General features: G+C 48.1%; 1 protein-coding gene across 5 annotated transcripts in view; it reads right to left on the bottom strand.

Annotated features, from left to right (window-relative positions):
* Cit (citron rho-interacting serine/threonine kinase) overlaps nucleotides 1–18,041 on the bottom strand; it is a 167,977-nt gene that overhangs the window by 21,091 nt on the left and 128,845 nt on the right. For 4 of the 5 annotated variants that reach the window (XM_026784008.1, XM_026784016.1, XM_026784019.1 and 1 more), the window contains 10 exons: nucleotides 15,796–15,931; nucleotides 13,537–13,641; nucleotides 8,044–8,184; nucleotides 7,229–7,336; nucleotides 5,269–5,431; nucleotides 4,857–5,021; nucleotides 1,755–1,892; nucleotides 1,084–1,264; nucleotides 850–941; nucleotides 67–171 (listed from right to left, as the gene is read on the bottom strand). In XM_026784008.1, coding sequence (XP_026639809.1) covers nucleotides 67–171; nucleotides 850–941; nucleotides 1,084–1,264; nucleotides 1,755–1,892; nucleotides 4,857–5,021; nucleotides 5,269–5,431; nucleotides 7,229–7,336; nucleotides 8,044–8,184; nucleotides 13,537–13,641; nucleotides 15,796–15,931 — 1,334 coding nt within the window. The remainder of the gene's footprint in view (nucleotides 1–66; nucleotides 172–849; nucleotides 942–1,083; nucleotides 1,265–1,754; nucleotides 1,893–4,856; nucleotides 5,022–5,268; nucleotides 5,432–7,228; nucleotides 7,337–8,043; nucleotides 8,185–13,536; nucleotides 13,642–15,795; nucleotides 15,932–18,041) is intronic. The other variant, XM_026784014.1, reaches the window with a different exon arrangement.

Below are 18,041 nucleotides of genomic sequence, written 5' to 3'. Positions count from 1 at the left end.
GAGGTCTTGGCAGAGCAAACTGCCCCATCTCCATCCTGCCCCTCTCCATTTGTCAAACCCACTCACCTGCTTTGGCTGTATTTGCAAGTTCAGAAGCACCAACGGCACCATGAATAGATACGTCCCCATCAGGAAGGCACAGCTCAAATTCTTCCACCGGCCTCTGTCCAGCTTGATGCAAAGAAGGGTGGAAAGAAAAACAAAAGAACAGGACCAAGAACGAGAGAAGAGAGAGGAGGAGAGAGAGAAGAGAGAGAGGAAGACAAGAGAAGAGAAAGGAGGGGATGGGAAGGGAGGAGAGCAGAGGAGAGGAGAGTCGAGGGGAGGAGAGGGGAGGAGAGGGGAGGAGAGGCGAGGGGAGGAGAGGAGAGGGGGCAGAGCAGAGAAGAGAGCAGAGCAGGAGTGAGCAGAAGAGAAGCAGAAGCACGTAAAGAGTTGCACAAGGACAAAGAAGGAATGAGGTGCAGACAAGGCAGAGAGGGAAGATAAAAAAAATAAAGTGTGTCAGATGAGGAGCACAGTCAACTTTGTGATGACGATGCAGATTTATGGGCTAGTTGACTGAGGCGGAAGTTCTCTGGTGTGTTAGCAGGTGGAATCTTCAGGGCAGCACCCTGCGGGTTCTTCAAGGGGGAGACCTATAGATTGAGTATCGCACCAATAACCTTTAGAGAAGTCATCTGGCTTTTAATTTGAAAAATGGAAAGTAGAGAAGGCTTGTGAGGCAGTCCAAAAAAAATAATAACAATAAATAAATAAAACCAAAAACTAAAAACAAAGCCTTCACGCCAACACTGGAAGACCTGGGTTAACCACATGCAATGACTTCCCCCTTAATCATTAATTTACCTTCTCTGGCTTCATTGTCATAGATGAGGACTTTTGACCCCTCCAAGACAATGTATTTCCTGTCCCAGCCTTGCTGTCCTCGTTTGTTATTCCTGGGAAAAGAAAGATGGGCAAGCGGAAGCAAGGTGGAGGGGCTTCCTCAAAGACACTTCCCTAGAAGAGACGGAGAGTGGGAGCAGCTGTGGGCCCTCCAGGCCAGCACCTGCCTGAGCCCAGGCCACCCTACAATGGTACCTGGGCACTTTCATCCACCCCTCCAGGTGCAAGCTGCTGCTGGGCTCCTTGCTCTGGAGACCCGGGGAGTTCATTTTGTCATGGCAGAAGGCCTCGGTGAAGTGTGTGGCGTACTCAGCAGGCAGGCCACAGGTGGCTGGCAAGCAGGTGGAGCACTTGGGATGGCACATGAGCTGGCATTCTAGAAGAGAACAAGGGACAGTCTGATGGCGCTCTCCGCGGGCCATGCGCTCCTCCACCCCCAGAACGACTGCAGGTGGAGCTGAGCACACAAGTAATCCCTGTGCTTTCCCGGGTGCCAGGGAAGCAGCTGCTGCCCTCGACCCCGCTGTCCTGGCCTCGGTCTAGGCTGCCCACCATGAGCTGTGTATACAAACATGTTTGCATGTTCAGTTCACGCCAGGAGGGGAGACACCAGCCCGACACAGAGGGAAAAGAGATGAACAAAGATGGAAGCATTTTACATATCAGCTTGGAAGTCATGAGCTGAAGCCACCATTTGAAGTCATTGCTTTAACAAGGGAAAAAAAAAAATAGTGTCCTCCCACTGAAGTGAAAAGCTTTGGTTCTGAATGCATTATATGACAGTTTAAAACATCGCCTCCACCTGACAGATTCTACAGATGGAGACACGCAGGTGCCCGGCACAGACGCATGGCTGCTGTGCTTACCGAGACATTTGGATGCCTGACGTCCGAAGTGCACAGTATCCAGACACACAGCACACTTGGTGGCTCGCATGTTCAGTCCCACGTTGAATCGGTGAGGAATGTTGTGGTGCATACGTTCCTTAAGACGCCGATTATATTCTGAAGGGAAAACATTTTTAATTGAAAGTGGAAAGAGAACCCAAAGGATGGGAGAAACAGTCTCTGGTTAGGGTTTGTATAAGAATCTATTAGAGCTCTTACAACCAGGTACTTTGACCACATAGTTCCCCAAAGAGGAAAAATAGCCTCAAAGTACCTGAAAAGAGTCAAGGTATCATTAGGCTTTAGGAAAAATGCAAATTAAAACCATAGCAAGGTGCCGGGTCGTGGAAAAGTCTAGAACTTGAGAAATGGAAACCCAGGTCTGGAGGATGTGGCGGAATGTGCATCCTTTGCACTTTCCAGTGGGAACAGAAAATGGGACAGCTACTTTGGGACCCAGTTGGACATTTTCTCAAAAAGTTACCCACAGAATACACTACAAACGTCATCTAGCAATTCCACTCTTAGCTGTATGCCGAGAGGACAGAAAACACACACACCCCCAATTGCATATTGCACACAGCAGCACAATTTATGGCAGCCAAAAAGCAGAACTAAGTCAAGAGCCCTCAGTGGCGTAAAGGGTGAGATGCGCCAACCAAACAATGAGATAGTATCTAGCCACGGCAAGAAAAGAACTGGGGTGCTGATGTGTGCTACAAGGTGGGTGGAGCTAAAAAACATGGTGTTCTGGAAAATAAGTCAGGCACAAAGGGCTGCAGGCAGTGTGATCCCATTCGTTTGAAAGACCCAGAGAAGCAAATCCACAGAGAAATAAAGGAGATTAGTGGCTGGTGGAGGTGGGGGAGGAGACATAAGGAATAACGGCTGACAGAGATCAGAGGTCATCAGGGACGTCAAGTTAGTGAGCGGATGATCGGACAGCACTGGGAGTATACTAAAACCACTGGATTATACATTTCACGTGGGTGATTCTTAGAGCATGTGGACTTTATCTTCATTAAGCTGTTAAATCATGAATCGTAAAATTATCGTAGCCATCGCAGATGCATCTAGATTTACATGAGTCAGTAAGACCTCGATGACCTGATAATTACTCAATTTAAGAACATATTCCTGATAGAAGGCTGGCTGGGGATCATTGTTGTCTGATACAGGGTCTCATTATGCAGCCAGCCTGGACCTCACTCATTATGTAATCGAGGTTGGCCTCAAAGGCACAGAGATTTGCCTACCTCTGCCTCCTGAATGCAGGAAGCAAAGGTGATCACCACTAGCCTAGCCCTAAAAATGTTTGTGGATTATTTGTAAATATTTAGTCGTGAAAGCACGTATCTAATGCTTTTCATGGAACTCGGTTTAAAAGTCAGAGTTATGAACAGCAGGATCTTTTTGTTATTAGGAACTAAGTGAAGAATTCTTTTATGCCCAGTTTTTTCATGAATGACCTTTTGTTCAGAACTTTTTATGTCTGGAGAAATAAGTCTTACATTTCTTTTTTTTTTTTTTTTTTTTTTTGGTTTTTCAAGACAGGGCTTCTCTATAGCTTTGGAGCCTGTCCTGGAACTCCCTTTGTAGACCAGGCTGGCCTCGAACTCACAGAGATCCTCCTGCCTCTGCCTCCCAAGTGCTGGGATTAAAGGCGTGTACCACCACCGCCCGGTTTAAGTCTTACATTTCTATTAACAAGGCTGACCCCACTCCACCCCCCCCCCATGTAAGTGACCTGGTGAGAGGCACGGCTATAGTCCATATGGAGAAAAGCTCAGAAGACACCTGAGCTCGGCTCTGCTGGGATCTCCTTACCACACCGGCCCCCTCCTTTCTCGGGAAGTGGCAAGGCACAACAGGAATGCACAGTGCTACCCAGAGGGTGCAGTACACACCAGGAGGGACGCTTGCAGGAGACCTGCTAGTAGACATACAGCGACAGGAAGGCACCCAGGTCTGCACGGCCACAACCACAAGACAATGTCATCAAAATCCTCAGCCTACAAAGCCTGAAGGTGAAGCCAGGATACTGAACAATAGCTCCACTCTGCTCCCCAAACCATTTTTCTCGTCCTTTTCATCTCTGCGCGACACAGTACTTTTGAGACCACAAAGAAAACCCTTTACCCTGCCAGGAAGTGGTGGCACACACCTTTAATCCCAGCACTCAGGAGGCAGAGGCAGAGGCAGGCGGATCGCTGTGAGTTTGAGGCCAGCCTGGTCTACAAGAGCTAGTTCCAGGATGGCCAGGGCTGTTACAAAGAGAAACCCTGTCTTGCAAAACAAAACAAAAAACAAACAAAACAAAAAGAGAAAACCCTTTACCCTGTAGTGGTCATAGCAACTGGCCACAAGTTGGTCACATTTGAAGTGCCCACAGCCTTTCCCCCACTGATTCATTTCCTAAGAATTCACCCGTCAGCCACTCCTGGAGGTGCAGGGTGTCCTAGAAGGGGCATGTGGCCACAAAAGCAGGTCTCCTTTAGTAGGGGACTCGTCTATGCACACCATGGAACACTGCAGTTCTTTGCCAGAGGGAAGAAGATCTAATGCACTAATGTACAAAATAAACAATGCAGCAGCCTGCAATGTCCAGGACAGGGTCAATAAGATTTTATTTTTAAACGGACCTAAGAAACACGGTTAGCTTTCTTAGTTTGCTGTCATAGCCTGAAACTCACAGGGATCCGCCTGCCTCGGACTCCTGGGTGCTGGAATTAAAGGTGTGTACCACCATGCTGACTTGTGTTCTTGAGATATATTCATATCAGGTATGGGGCTGAATACTGACAGTAGCTATTCTGGGTAGCGGATGGGGAAGGAGACTGTTAGCAGTGTTACACTGGGGTCCTGAGGACAGACTTCTCGTGCCTGCCTTGGGGTTCCTGGGTTAGGTCTGTCTGGCCACACGCTTCCCTCTGCCACCTTGAGGTGTAGCGAGATTCCCTTGCGAGACGCTGGCACCAAACTCCTGGATTTCTCAGCCAAATAAACTCCTTTTCTTTATAACCTACCCCGTTTCCGATGTTTTGTTACAACGGTAGAAAAGAGACGGCGACAAGAGCCTACCCTCTGGAGTGGACGACTCCTTTCGGCGGCTGGATGGCGGGGCGAGCAGGCTCATGGCACTGGGCTGGTGCTCGGGCGACCGCACGATGGCAGACATGGCGATCTGCTGTCTCGCAGTGGCTGGCGTAGACGGGTGTGGGTGGTCTGTGGCTTTGCGGTGGGCAGCTGTGGAGACAAAGTTGACATGACCACCTAATGGACTAGACGAAGAAGGCTGCCCGTGGTTGCCTTTCAAGGACCAGAAACCAAAAGGACAGGTGTTGTGCTAACTCAGCGACACCGAGGAGGCTGCAAAATGTACGGACTTGGGACACGTCTGAAGTGAAAACGCACTGACCACAGACAGAAATGCTGAACTGGTCTTGGCCAGCCTCATGGGGAATGGTCTTCGGCGGGGTCCCAGAGCTCCTACCTTCCTCCCGCGCAGACCGGAGCTCGATGCGCGTCTTCTGAAGGGCTTCCTCCAGCTCTGCGCAGCGCGCCTTCTCCTTCTCCAGGGCCAGCTTCAGCTCATTGTACTGCAGAGGAACCTGTGTGGGCAAAGCAGGGTCCTCTTTCCGTCGACTAAATAAACCCTAGCAATGGAAACAGAGATATCTCCTAACTCCTAGAAACTGGCACTGGACCCAAGCTAAAGGAGAGCTGACTCAGGAGGAGCAAGCCACCGAGGCCAGGCACATACTCACTGGAAGTGTGTGTGGGGGAAATGGCAAGTGAAGGGGAGGGGGAAGGGGAGGCTGAGCCTCAGCCCATTCCAGTCCGCTGAAAAAAACAAAAGAGTGGGGTGCGGAAATTTTCACCGAGAGGGTTAAAGATGCTTCGGCTGCCTCCACCGCTTCCTCTAGCATCCCCAAGACAGGAGAGTCACTTCCCGAGAGTCTTTTCCCCTCAAAAAATGCAATCAGGTTGGATGGAGGATGGAGCTGGGAGCGGTGGCTATGGTTCAGAGGTTGTTCTTGCCTTTGAACTTGTCTCATGGTGCTTGGTGACAAGACACGGGGAAGGGGTGGGCTTTGGTTTTTTTAAAGAAAGCAAAATTTGAAAATGAATGCTAAAATGATATCAAAACAAGGGGCTTACTAAAAAAGAAAAATACCAACAGAAACATTTACTGTACACAAAAGAGGAAAAAAAAACCAGAATTACGCCACCTGACAAAAAAATGAACTGAAAGAAAACCAAATGCAAACGCCCTAACTACATCAATGACAACCAGACAACAGTCCGCGGCTAAAATTAAAAAAAAAAAAAAGATTAAGTATCATGAGCATAGCAAATATGGTACCATGGTATGCAAGAAAACCCTCCCATGCCAGCACCATAGCAAGGGGCAGTCTTGGAACTCTCTGCCCACCCCTCAGCAGTAACAGTGACCCAGGAACACTGAGGCCAATCAAGGGCATTGGCCCTGCATTCCCTTCTTCTGACTAATCTAAGTCATCAAGCCCTTCCCTTTAAAACTGCTGCCATGGCCACTACAGTGTGCTAAGACCCTTGGGAGGAAACTGCCAAGCCCCTAGAGACCTTTCTGGAAGTCAGAACATTTGGCCAACCTCAGATGAGCGTCAGCTGTTGGGGAGAGGCATGGACTGGGCTTGTTTATAAAGAGCAATCTTCACACTGGACTCATCACATGCTCCAGCCCCACCAGACTGCGGCTGAAGGAGGTGGAGCATCAAATGTCACGGCTGGCTTCTCATTCAGGTTCTCCTTTGTTACAATTCAGAGCGGAGAGTGCAGGGCTGGTGAAGGCAACAGCTATCGAGTTTTAACCAGGTCGGTTCAACTTCCTGCACCAAGTCAGTCATTTAACAGCATGGGACAGGCAGGCATGGCAGGGCACACCTGAAATCCCAGCACTCAGAACACTAAACCATTGTGAGTTTAGGTCCAGCCTGAGTTTCATGGCTAAATTCCATCTTGAAAAAGATCAAAGAATAAAACTAAGCAAAAACCCTGGACTCAGTTGCCCTGGAGACCCGTGTGGTTGACATTCCACCTGCTAAACTCTCAGGAGTCACTTATACATGACCTGACCCACATGGGAGTCCTAGACACATGACCTTCGTACCTAATATTCGACCTATGAGGAAGCCGTTTTCTCAGCAGATGCTCTGGCCTAACTTCTCTGCAGGAGCAAAAAAAAAAAAAAAAATCACTCCCTTAGGAGAGCAACTTGCTAGTCTTGATCAACAGCTCCCTAAGACAAAGGCTACTCCGGTTACATTAAGACCCAGTCCTCAAACCAGAATAAACAAAAAGGTGTGTTTTTCTTCTGCTTGCACAATTATTCGTCACAGTGGTGTGCATCCACAGAGTCACAGGGGACGGAGCAGGGCTGCCTGCTCCTACTGTCGATCACTCTAACTCACCTTTTTCTTTTTAGCCGGTTGGTCCATCTTAGCTTGCAAAAAATCAATGAGTTTGGTTTGTTGAGAAATAGTGCCTTCCATTTTCACCTTTTCATGAGAATAGAGAACCTGAAATTCATGGAGACAAAGATGACCTCAGAGCTGGACAGAAGTGTATGTTTGAATTCAGTACATTAAGAACATAAACAGTCAAGCAGGAAAACACAACACAAAAAAACACTGGTGGTAATATTTAGAAAACACTGGTGGGTAATATTTAGAAAACACTGGTGGGTAATATTTAGCCCCAATCTTACGGCAAGAAGAAAAAACACACAGAGCCAGCAAGATGGCTCAGTGGGTAAAGATGCCCTGCATCTGACTGGACCCACATGGAAGAAAGAGAGAATTGACTTCCACAGGTTGTTCTGACCTCAGACACACATCCCATGCCAGACCTCCCAAATAAATAAGTAACCAATATGAAGAGTAAAAATGCGAACGGTTGATTAATGGGATTCAGATTGAGGATACTACGGAGAGATGTTTCAACTTCAAAGAGTGTTTGTAAAATTTCATAATTTAATGTTAGAGAAACACAGGCAGCATACAAATGAAGTACACTGACAACCTCAAAGGGGTGGGGGAGGGGAGGAGGGAAGGGAGAAGGGAAGTGGACGGAGGAGGAGAGAGGGGGGTAAAAAAGGAGAGGGAAAAAAAGGAAGGGGAGGAGACAGGGAATGGAGGTTTGGGGAGAAGGGAGGAAGAAGGGGAAGGAAGGAAGATGGAGGAAGAGGAAGCAACAGCTGTCCGCAGCGCCCCCTGCTGGCCCTCACCTGAATGTTTTCCAGTTGATATTCCAGATCACTTCTTTCTGTCTTCAGCAGATCCGCCCTGTCCAGCGCCTCCTGCAGCCCTTGCGTCAGGCGGAAGATGTGGCTCTTCTGCAGGTCCATCTGCTGCTGCAGCTTGGCTTGCTGGGAGGGGGAGGGAGAGGGGGTGGCAGGAGGCTTGATAATGTGCAGAGCACCGCCTCCTTCCCACCATGGCTCCCATTCCCCAACTTCCGGCGTGACACCGAAGTCCCCTTATCAAACCACCTCCTTCACCTCCTTCCAGAATTGCTGGTGGTTTGCTCTTCCAAGTCAGGAGGGCGTGGCTAAAAATATTTAAAGGTTCTCCTGAAGGCACATGCCTGTAATCTCACACTGCAAGGTAACGGGAAGTCCAGGCCTGCCCGCCCTGTGCTACCAAGAAAGCCATTTTGGTACCTCAGAGCAAAATACAGAGCTGACAGCGAAGCGGTGAGAATAAGTTTCATCTGTCCCACCTGGGGGTGTCTACGACCTCAGTGGATAATCAGGAAAGCTACACAGGCTGTATGGTGTGCACAAAGACAAATCCCATCAGCCCGACTGGAGCGCTGTCCTCCAGCACACAAACAGCCACAATTAGAGGACACATCTGCAGTGTGGGGACACAGAGGAGCCTAGCTGCACAATAGGATTTGGTAAAACCCAATGAAAAAAAAAATCAGGTTCACATACTAGAGTTACTGTATATTGAAAAATCTCCCCAATCTTTACAGTCTAAATCAGCCGGCCCCTTCCTAAAATGCGTTTCATTTCATCTAATCTCTGGTTGTCATGTAAACACAACCAAGGTGGCCCACAGAACCTCTTCCTAATGGTCTAAACTCTCTGCAGAAGAAAGGAAAGCAAGCTAAGAAAGCAAAATAAAGATCATCCTGGGAGCTTTCGAACAGTCCCAGGCTGATGCCCCAGTCCCCAGCCCCAGCAGAATGGGGCCACAGTGGCCTCAGACCGGCTGGCCCTCTTACTTCACTGCTTTCTGCCAATGTTTTACTTCCCATTTGAATGGCAACAGCTGCCAGAGGCATCGTGTCATTGTAAGTTGAATCTGGACCCTGCCATCGCCTAGATCCTGGCTTAAATCCTGCTCATATTGCCTTGCCCCGCCCTCGCTTCTTCCTGAGTGGGTTTAAAACCCCGACTCCCTGAGTGACAAACTGAACAGTGCTTGCATATCTTATATTAGGGAATAAGTGCTTGGTGCTGGTAGTCTCTGTCTGTCCTTCTTTCTTCTCTCCTTCCGATTCAGCGTTTTTCACACTTTCCCATCTGCCTTGTCTACCTACCCAGTCACATTTAGTACGCAAGATGGCTAAGCTTAATGGTCAACTTGTTGGAGAGATTAGTGAAGCAAAGCTGAGTGTTTCTGGGGAGGCCCAGGGCAATGGGATCTTAGGGCCCTTTGATGGAGTCGCATGTGACAGTGGTGGTACTGGAAGATGTAGAAGGGCAGGAGGCGTGGCCCCCTGGAAGAAGAACATCACCGGGACTGTATCTTGCTCTCAAGTCTCCTCTCTCTCCTGCTCTACATTCTCCTGGCTGCCATGGTGTGCCATGGTGTGCACGCCTCCAAATCCTCCCCCAGTAAAGATGGATGGTTCCTCCGCAGCGGCGCGCTAAAGCAGATACTGTCTTCCTCGAGCTGCTTAGGTCGTGTGTTTTGCCACAACAAAGAGAAAAGTAACTACACTAAAGTGCATAGCCTGGAATTTCAAAAATATACCAGAGTCAAACAACAAACAAAGCCCACAACAGCGACAGAGGAAGGCAGTTTACACGCTGCCAGGGAGCAGTTGCAGCCCTTCAGGCTCAAGTGTTTTCCTTCCTTAGTTTCCTCCACGATTTTTAGGGCATTAATTAGTGAGCGGGAACCAGGGAAACATGTCATGGGCACAATGGTCACTTGGTGACAGCTGGGCTAAAAATATTTCTCTAGACTAAACACATCAACTATCTGCTGGCTCTCCAAGAAATAACCAGATAAGTGATGTCTGTGCTCTATGGGACGTTACCCAAGGCATCTGTCTGCTGCCCAGAGAGAGGCAGAGGGAGGTGTGTTTGTGGGCCAGCGCTCCCCTGGGAGGCGGACTTGGCGATGTGCTTAGACCTGTCCAGCAGCTTTACGGGAGTGACAAGAAGCTCCTGACAGAACTGGAGCAGGAGCGACTGCGGTGAGCAAAAAGGATGGTCAAAGCTAAGAAGAAAAAGTTGGGTAGGATGGCAGTTTTAGATCAACTGAATAAATATGGGCCACAGCGATGTTCAAGAACAAAGTTAGTGGGCAAACAGGTGTGATTTCAGAGGTTAATGAGCGTCGATGGCGTGATCAATCAAAGAGCCAAGTAACGGTCAGGGTTCGCTGAGCCCAAGGGAAAGACAGAAATACATGGATACATACAAACCTTCCTCCGCCCTGGGTAAGTCATGAACCTTAACCAATGAGCAAACGGACATCCATCTTGGTTATGACTCCCAAAGGACTGACATGGGAGAAAAGCCATTGTAAAATCTGTCAGGGGAAGTTAGTCACGAGAGGGATTTGGGCTGGAGACTAAAGATTCTTAAGTTGGAGACCAAGTTGGTTTCTTTGCTGTCTCTTTCCCTGTGGAGACAACAGTTTGGTGGGGGCTACACTTAAGAAGCGTGTATCACACCCTGGATCACAAACATGTTCCGGACAGCAACAACAATTCTTTTTTTGTTGTGTAATGGTTTTTGATGATGTGTGAATCCCCACTCAGATCAGCGTTGGCCAGATGTCTACTCGAACATCTACCCGTGAGGGGCAGACTGGGAAACTGAAAATGTTCTCCTAAGTCAGAAGTGAGAAGGTGGGGCTGAGTCAGGCTCCCAGAATGCTATTCCTGGCTTTGCCACTGACTCACCATGTAACCTTGGACCGAGCACAGAGCTGTCAGGGCCAGCGTGCCCTTCGCAGATGGAAAATAGGACACTCGGGAGCCTCAATTATTTCTGTCCTGTTTCTGTTTCCAGCTTGTGCCTAATTGTAGGAACATTGCCTATTCATCCCGGAGAAAAGACCACCTGGTAGGCTGATGGTTTCTATTACAGGTCAAACATTCCCAACATCAAAACCCCAGATTCAAAATGTTCCCCAACCCAAAACTTCTTGAGTAGAAAATGCCACAGCTGATCTCATGTGATGGGTCACAGTCAAAATGTGGGCATATTAAAAATACTGGACAAAGACTTCTGAGGGAGTCAGGACTATGCTGCTTGTCCAGAATGCATCAGGCCCTGGACTGGAGCCCCAGTAGCACACATGAACACAGTCTAACATTACCACCAGTCCACGTATACACAGTGTCTGTGATGGGAGGGAATCGCATGTTCATATTTGGGTCCTATCCCCAAGAGATTCCATTATTTATACGTGCCAACATTTCTTTTCTTTTCTTTTTTTTTCTGAGACAGGGTTTCTCTGTAGCTTTGGAGCCTGTCCTGGAGCTAGCGCTTATAGACCAGGCTGGCCCCGAACTCAGAGATCTGCCTGCCTCTGCCTCCCGAATGCTGGGATTAAAGGCGCGCGCCACTACCGCCCAGAACATGCCAATATTTCAAAGATCCAAAATCAAAATGACTTCTACTTCCAAGTATTTTAGCAAGGAATAGTCAACTTATACAGTGAATTTCATTATATCTGAAGAATTTCACTCATATATGTTTGTACATACTACATAAAATTAATCACTTCATTTTTTCTTTTTATTTATGATGCTAAGGATCAAACTGTCAGTTTCTTGCATACTAGATCATTTTAGCTATACCCCCACCCCCATCACGTGTAGGAGGGCAGTTGGTTCCCTCCTTCCGCCGTGAGCAGAGATGGAACACAGCACCAGGATTGGGCACAAGCACCTTTATTCTGTGAGTCATCTCACCAGCCCCAGCTCAGCCCTGGAGACAGAGCTTCTCCCTGAACCTGAAGTTAACTGTTTCAGCTACGCTAGACAGCCACTGGGCACCAGGACCCTTTGATCACTGGGGTTACAGGTGTGCCACTGCACCAGCTGTGAATGTGAACTCAAACAGATCCTCATGTCTGAGCAGCGTAACTCTACCATCTGAGCCATGAGTGTAGCTCAGTGGCATTGAGGGCATTTGCATTGCTGCACAACGGCGCCACCATCCACCTCCAGAACTTTGCCAAGCACCCAGCTGTGCCTTTTAAAGTGTGACTTTATGGGACATCTCACTGTAGGCAGCTGTAAGACCTGCACCATCTTCACTACGCCCCTCGGACAGAACAGCACGGCCACCTCATAGCCATCAACAGAGCGCCTCAGGAACTCTGACCACGTGACCATCATGGGACTCCAGCTAACTGAGCTGCGGTGCCTTTCTCCAGCTTTTCACCAGGTATCAACAGGAAGTGCATTTGCCCTTGTGGGTCAAGGTGTGTGAGGAAGAATTATCATTGGCGATGCCTTGTCTGAGACTTTGGCTGGGGGTGGGAAGTCTTTACCAATTTAAATAGCAATTTTCAGAGTTCTGACAAGAAAAGACACGAAATCACAGAAGGGATGCATTTAGATCAGTTTGAGCTTGACATCCTGTGTCTCAGAATCAGGAGAATTCTTTCTTAATTGAATTAAGTGCATGTTCAAAAGTCCTCAAGAAATTTGGTACTCAAAAATCTGATCACATCCTTGCCCTGTGTAGGAAGCTAATTTGCATGAGTGTTCTATCAACATGAAACTTAATATGCTTCAACTATTAACTCTTACAGGCAATCTAACTCAGTCTTCACTCAGCCCTGTGCTCACTAAGCCCCTACTGGGCATATCCTAACTCGGATGAACGGCAGACTCCACTGAGTGCCATTCGATACAAATAATGGGCACTCTGGCCTTCAAGACAAACTCTTTTACTGGGTTAAGCAATAGGAAGTGTTATGTGGTCCCCTTAGGACTCTACCTCAGAAATTCTAGGTTCAAAAATCTGAATGTCTAATTTGGATCCAATCGCCTGAATATAACAACTTACTTCTTTCAAAATCTTAGCTGAGGGCTCAGACGATGCCTCAGTGGGTAAAAGCAGTTCCTATGCAAGAATGAGGCCCTGAGGTGGCATTCCCTCCACCCGCCTAAAAAGCTGGGCATGCCGTGGATGCCAATAAACCCAGGGCTGGATCTCTTGAGCTCACTGGTCTAGTCAGACTGTGGAGTTTCCACTTCCGTGAGAGGATCTGTCTCAAGGTAGCAGGGTGCACAGCAACTGACGAAGCCACCAACATGCTCCTCTGGCTTCTGCATGCAGAGCACACAAGCACACAAGCCCACACATACGCATGTATGCAACACACACAGACACACTCACTCACACATACTCTCTCACACACACAGTGTCACATACATGCATGCACACACACACATACAGACACAGTCACACAGACACACATGCACACTGGCTTGTCCTTCCATGTGGTTCCCTCACCTCCTCCAGAAGCCTCTGCTTGAGCTCCCGTTCCGTCTCCAGCTTCTGCTGTAAGCTCCGGGCGTTCATCTCGAGCATGGCATGCTTCTTCTCCAGGTCGTTGAGCTGAGCATTTGGAAAAATTGGCCATGATGCCACATTTGGGAATGTTAAAGGGCTGCAGACTTTGTGAGATATTCCCAAACCTTCACATGTAAAGGATAAGCACGGTCTAAAAGTCTCAGGTTTTCATTTGGGAAAAAAAAAAAGACAAGTCCACACAACAAACATGAGGACAGGCATCCCCTCTGTGGGCCAAGTGTCACTGCACCAAGTTTTAAGAGAGTGGCTGCTCAGCTCACTGGTCATGTTTTGCCTAAATTTAATTAAATGATCATATTCTGAGGGTTCACAAATATATGATAGCTGTTGGGATGAAAAGATGGACGAGCTGGGTGGTGGTGGGGCACGCCTTTATTCCCAGCACTTGGGAGGCAGAGGCAGGTGGATCTCTGGGAGTTCGAGACCAGCCTAGTCTACAAGAGCTTGTTCCGGGACCGGCACCAAAGCTACAGAGAAACCCTGTCTCGAAAAAACCCAAAAAAAGAGAAAAGATGGACGAGCATTCCCAAGTATCCTTCATCTGGTCCAGAAAGGCAGAGAGAGAATGTGGCTACTGCAAGGCGTGTCAGCTACCAGGAGGTACACCCACTAAGGACAACGGCCTTGTTACAGATAAGATAAAGTGGTGTCAGGATATCTAGACACATAGTGGTTGACTATTAAATACTACAAAAATAGCCAACTAGACTAAAAAAGCAGCAATCAGCTAAACCCAGAAAGGTTCATTTCTCAAGACAGTAAATGTTTACCAATCTTGACCTGCTAGACCCCGAGTCAGAGCTGTCCTTGAGTGCAGAGTTATAGCCTTGATATCAGGGCTTCGGCTTCTGTGAATTTCCAGTAAGAAACTAATCACAGATGTCCATAGAGATCTATGTTCATCACAGTATTATTCATATGGGGGGGGGGGAACAAAACCTGGACGAAGACCAAATTTCCTGTACAGAGGCAATGCTCAAATTAGATGCCTGTGTGCAATTTTAGTTTTTCAGAATTACAAGTTTAAAAAATATTAATAAGCCAGGGAAAGCCTCCAGTTACATGATTTTTTTAAAAAAAGATGTTAAAGTATATAAATAGTAAGAGTCTAAAGTTATAAAAAATGTGTGTATGCACATGTCTACATGCATAAGATAAGCAAACAAGGTAACTGGTACCAGTTTTTCTTTCACTTTTCCTGTGATTTTGTTATTTTTTCACAGTAGCCCCAAGAAATGACTTTTATAAACATGAAATAAAACCCCAATTGCCATTTTATGTGCACATATGTGAAGAGGAAACAAAAGTTTCTCTGTTATCTCCTGTTGCTATCAAGGGTCTAGTCTACATTTCTTCAAGTCTATTAGACAAAAGCACCAAACACTGGCGCGTCACTGCAGGTATATGGTAGACCACAGGGCATGGACAGAACGCAAGCAGGCCTGACGTGACACACTGAGGACTTGTGTGCATGTACTGTGATCCAAATTGTCCCCCAAATTCTTATACTAGAAACTTCATCTGATTTAGGTGCGGATGATAGCTGGAGGCGGGGCCTTTTGGATATCAGTATTACATGAGGCTCTTAAGGCGAGGCCCCAGGGAGGCATTAGTGGCTTCCTACACAAACGCTTAAGCTGGCCTGAGGAGCTCTGCCTCACCACGCAGTATCTGCCATCAATATGTCACAGCAAGAGGGACCTCAACAGATACAACCATCTTGGACTTTCTAGCTTGTAGAATATTAGCCAAATATACTCTTTATAAATTAGCTGGTCCCAAATACTTGGTTATAGCAAGAGAAAAAAAATACATGTGCCTACAGTCACACTTCAAGAACAAGTCACTGCTGCCACATTCTGCTCAAGGAAGAGCAACAGGAGGCTTCTGAAGCCTTTTAGGAATAAAATAGCATTGCGTCCCCAGCATTGGACTTTTGGGGTCCATGGGGAGATGTCAAAAACTCACCACCCATGCAGGATAACCTGGGACCCAGCATACCCAGCTATGCCATCGCCAACCAAGACTGCCCTGAGGTGAATCGTGTCTGGCATTTTTGGAGCAAAGGCATGCTTATGAAATATGTTTACCGCAGCTGTATCTGAATTCGTGTTAAGCCTGCCTTAAAGGAGGAAAGGAAGACATTTCCCTATAGGGAAGGACGGGATGGGCGCTAACCTTGTCGGACAGGCTCTCAGCTTTCAGCTTCTGTTCTTTGAGCGCCTGCTGCAGAGCGAGAATCTCGGCCTTGTGCTCCTTCACTGCCAACTCCACCACCTGGCGAGACTCGGTGATCCGCTGATCGGCTCTCGCCCTGCCAGAGAAGAAGCCCAACCGTGTATTCTACCTTTAAATGCTGTCTTCCTTCCCCACAGCTTACAGAGTAAAAGTCTGACCCATTTCAGACTTGGGTTAAAATTGCCCTGCAGTGTCACGTCCACCCTCGACCAGCAAGGAAAAATGCAACACCCGGAGCTCTTCTTGCAGCAGTTTTCAGGACTTTATTCACAGCAATTCATCTGGTTCTCTCTCTCTCTCTCTCTCTCTCTCTCTCTCTCTCTCCTTTCCTCTCTCCTCCCCTCTCTCCGTTGACCTCTCTCTCTCTCCCTCTCTCTCTGGACAAACCTCTTTCTCTCCTTCCTCTCTCCCCGGGCAAACCTCTCCCAGCCCTTAAGTAGGCATGGGCTGCCAATCCCGGATTGCCAGGTGGGCACTGCCCATAGGCCCACGCATATGCAAGCAGCTGATGATCATTGCGTGATCAGGCATAGGTCAGGCCTTAGCCATCTCAGGAGTTGATTATACATCTCCATCAGGTGTGATTTCACGCAGCTCACTACACTGCAGCAGTAAAAGCTCCTGCGGGGACTGACTGAAGAAGAAAGTCATTCTCAAAAGCAACCGGACTAGATGGGGTGTGTCCAGAGTGTCACAGATGCCTGCAGATGGCCCCTCCATACCGCCACCAAGGAACCAGAGCGTGCGGTAGACCGTGGGGGACCCCCGTTAGAATCTGAGTGACCACCTTCTCTCCTTAGGGCACAGGCAAGACCTAAGCGTTTTGAGGGCTCATAGAAACTTGAAACTGATTAATGCATCCACTAAATAAGACAAAAATTGAAATGTAAAAGGGAGGAAAATCCCTTCTTCTCCCACATCTAAGCCCTCTATTTTCCCACCTCTGCACCATTGGCTTGTGTGAGACAACATTCTATTCCAGAAATTCTTAGTCGTCCTGGAGAACCCATGCGCGGGCTCCACGACCCTGCCCTAGCTCCTCTTCTTCCTTGTTCTCCACTGCTCTGCAAGCAGGCAGTACTCTCTACTCTAGGTGACAGACATCTAAACAACTGGAAGGTGACTGACTCTTGGCTTCTTAGGATGAGGGTTACATAATACCAAACAAGAGTGGAGAAGCAGGCCGGACCTCTCATGATCGCCCAGACACGGACTGAAGCAGTGCACGCACCTTGCAGGTGTGGCTGTGTAGCTCTCCATTCCAAAGCCAGATCCACTCCCCAGGCCCCCGACTTATCCCTGACAGACTGAAGGAACAGCTCAGAGAGAAGTGGGGCTTGAGTGTGCTCTGGAAGGTATCTGTGGGGGAGTAGCCAGCACTTCCGTGGAACCTCAGCCCTGGGCAGCGGAAGGAAGGGAAGGGACAGGTTTCTAAAACAGCAGTCCCTCGCATCAAACTGCTGCTCCCAGTTTCTCTCATAATTTCGGAGTTCTCATCTTTTGCATCCCATCTTTTCTATTTCAGCTCAGCTGGGAAGCAGACCATCCAGCCAGCATATTTTATTATAAAGTCCACGCCACCAAGTAATTGCTGGGGATACGAAAGTGACTGACACAGTCTCATTAGGTTACCTTGCTTACGGGATACAGAGACCCCCAGGGAGGTGACATCAGCAGGGTCCTGAAGGATAGATACCACATAGGAAGAGACAGGAAGTCACCAGCTAATGTCAGCCCGTGTGGAAAAAGTAAAACAGTGGGCCCTTGGGTTTCAAGGTAGTTTCTGGCCATCTTTATGTAACATGGTAGAAAAAACAGTGAGTTGCCATGGGTTACACACTGAGTGTTAGCACCCTTCAGTTAGGTAGCACATTCAATGAGAACGGTACTCCCTGAACTGTGACACCCAGCAGGAAGGGAACTGAGAACTGGGCAGGAATATTTAAAGGGAAAAGATAGGAGATAAAGTGGGGGGGAAGAGGAGGGGGGAGAGAGAGAGAGAGGAGAAGGGAGTGGGTGCAGTTCCATGCTCACCCCAGGGGACACTGGGTAACTTCTAGGATTGTTTTTAGCTATCACAGCCTGAGCAGTAAGTTGTTGCTGGCATCTAATAAAAAGAAACCAGGCAGCCGGGCGATGGTGGCGCACGCCTTTAATCCCAGCACTCGGGAGGCAGAGGCAGGCGG

The sequence above is a fragment of the Microtus ochrogaster genome, chromosome 2 (genome assembly GCF_000317375.1).
Source record: "Microtus ochrogaster isolate Prairie Vole_2 chromosome 2, MicOch1.0, whole genome shotgun sequence".
Lineage (NCBI taxonomy): Eukaryota > Metazoa > Chordata > Mammalia > Rodentia > Cricetidae > Microtus > Microtus ochrogaster.
This window is presented reverse-complemented; position numbering and strand designations above follow the sequence as displayed.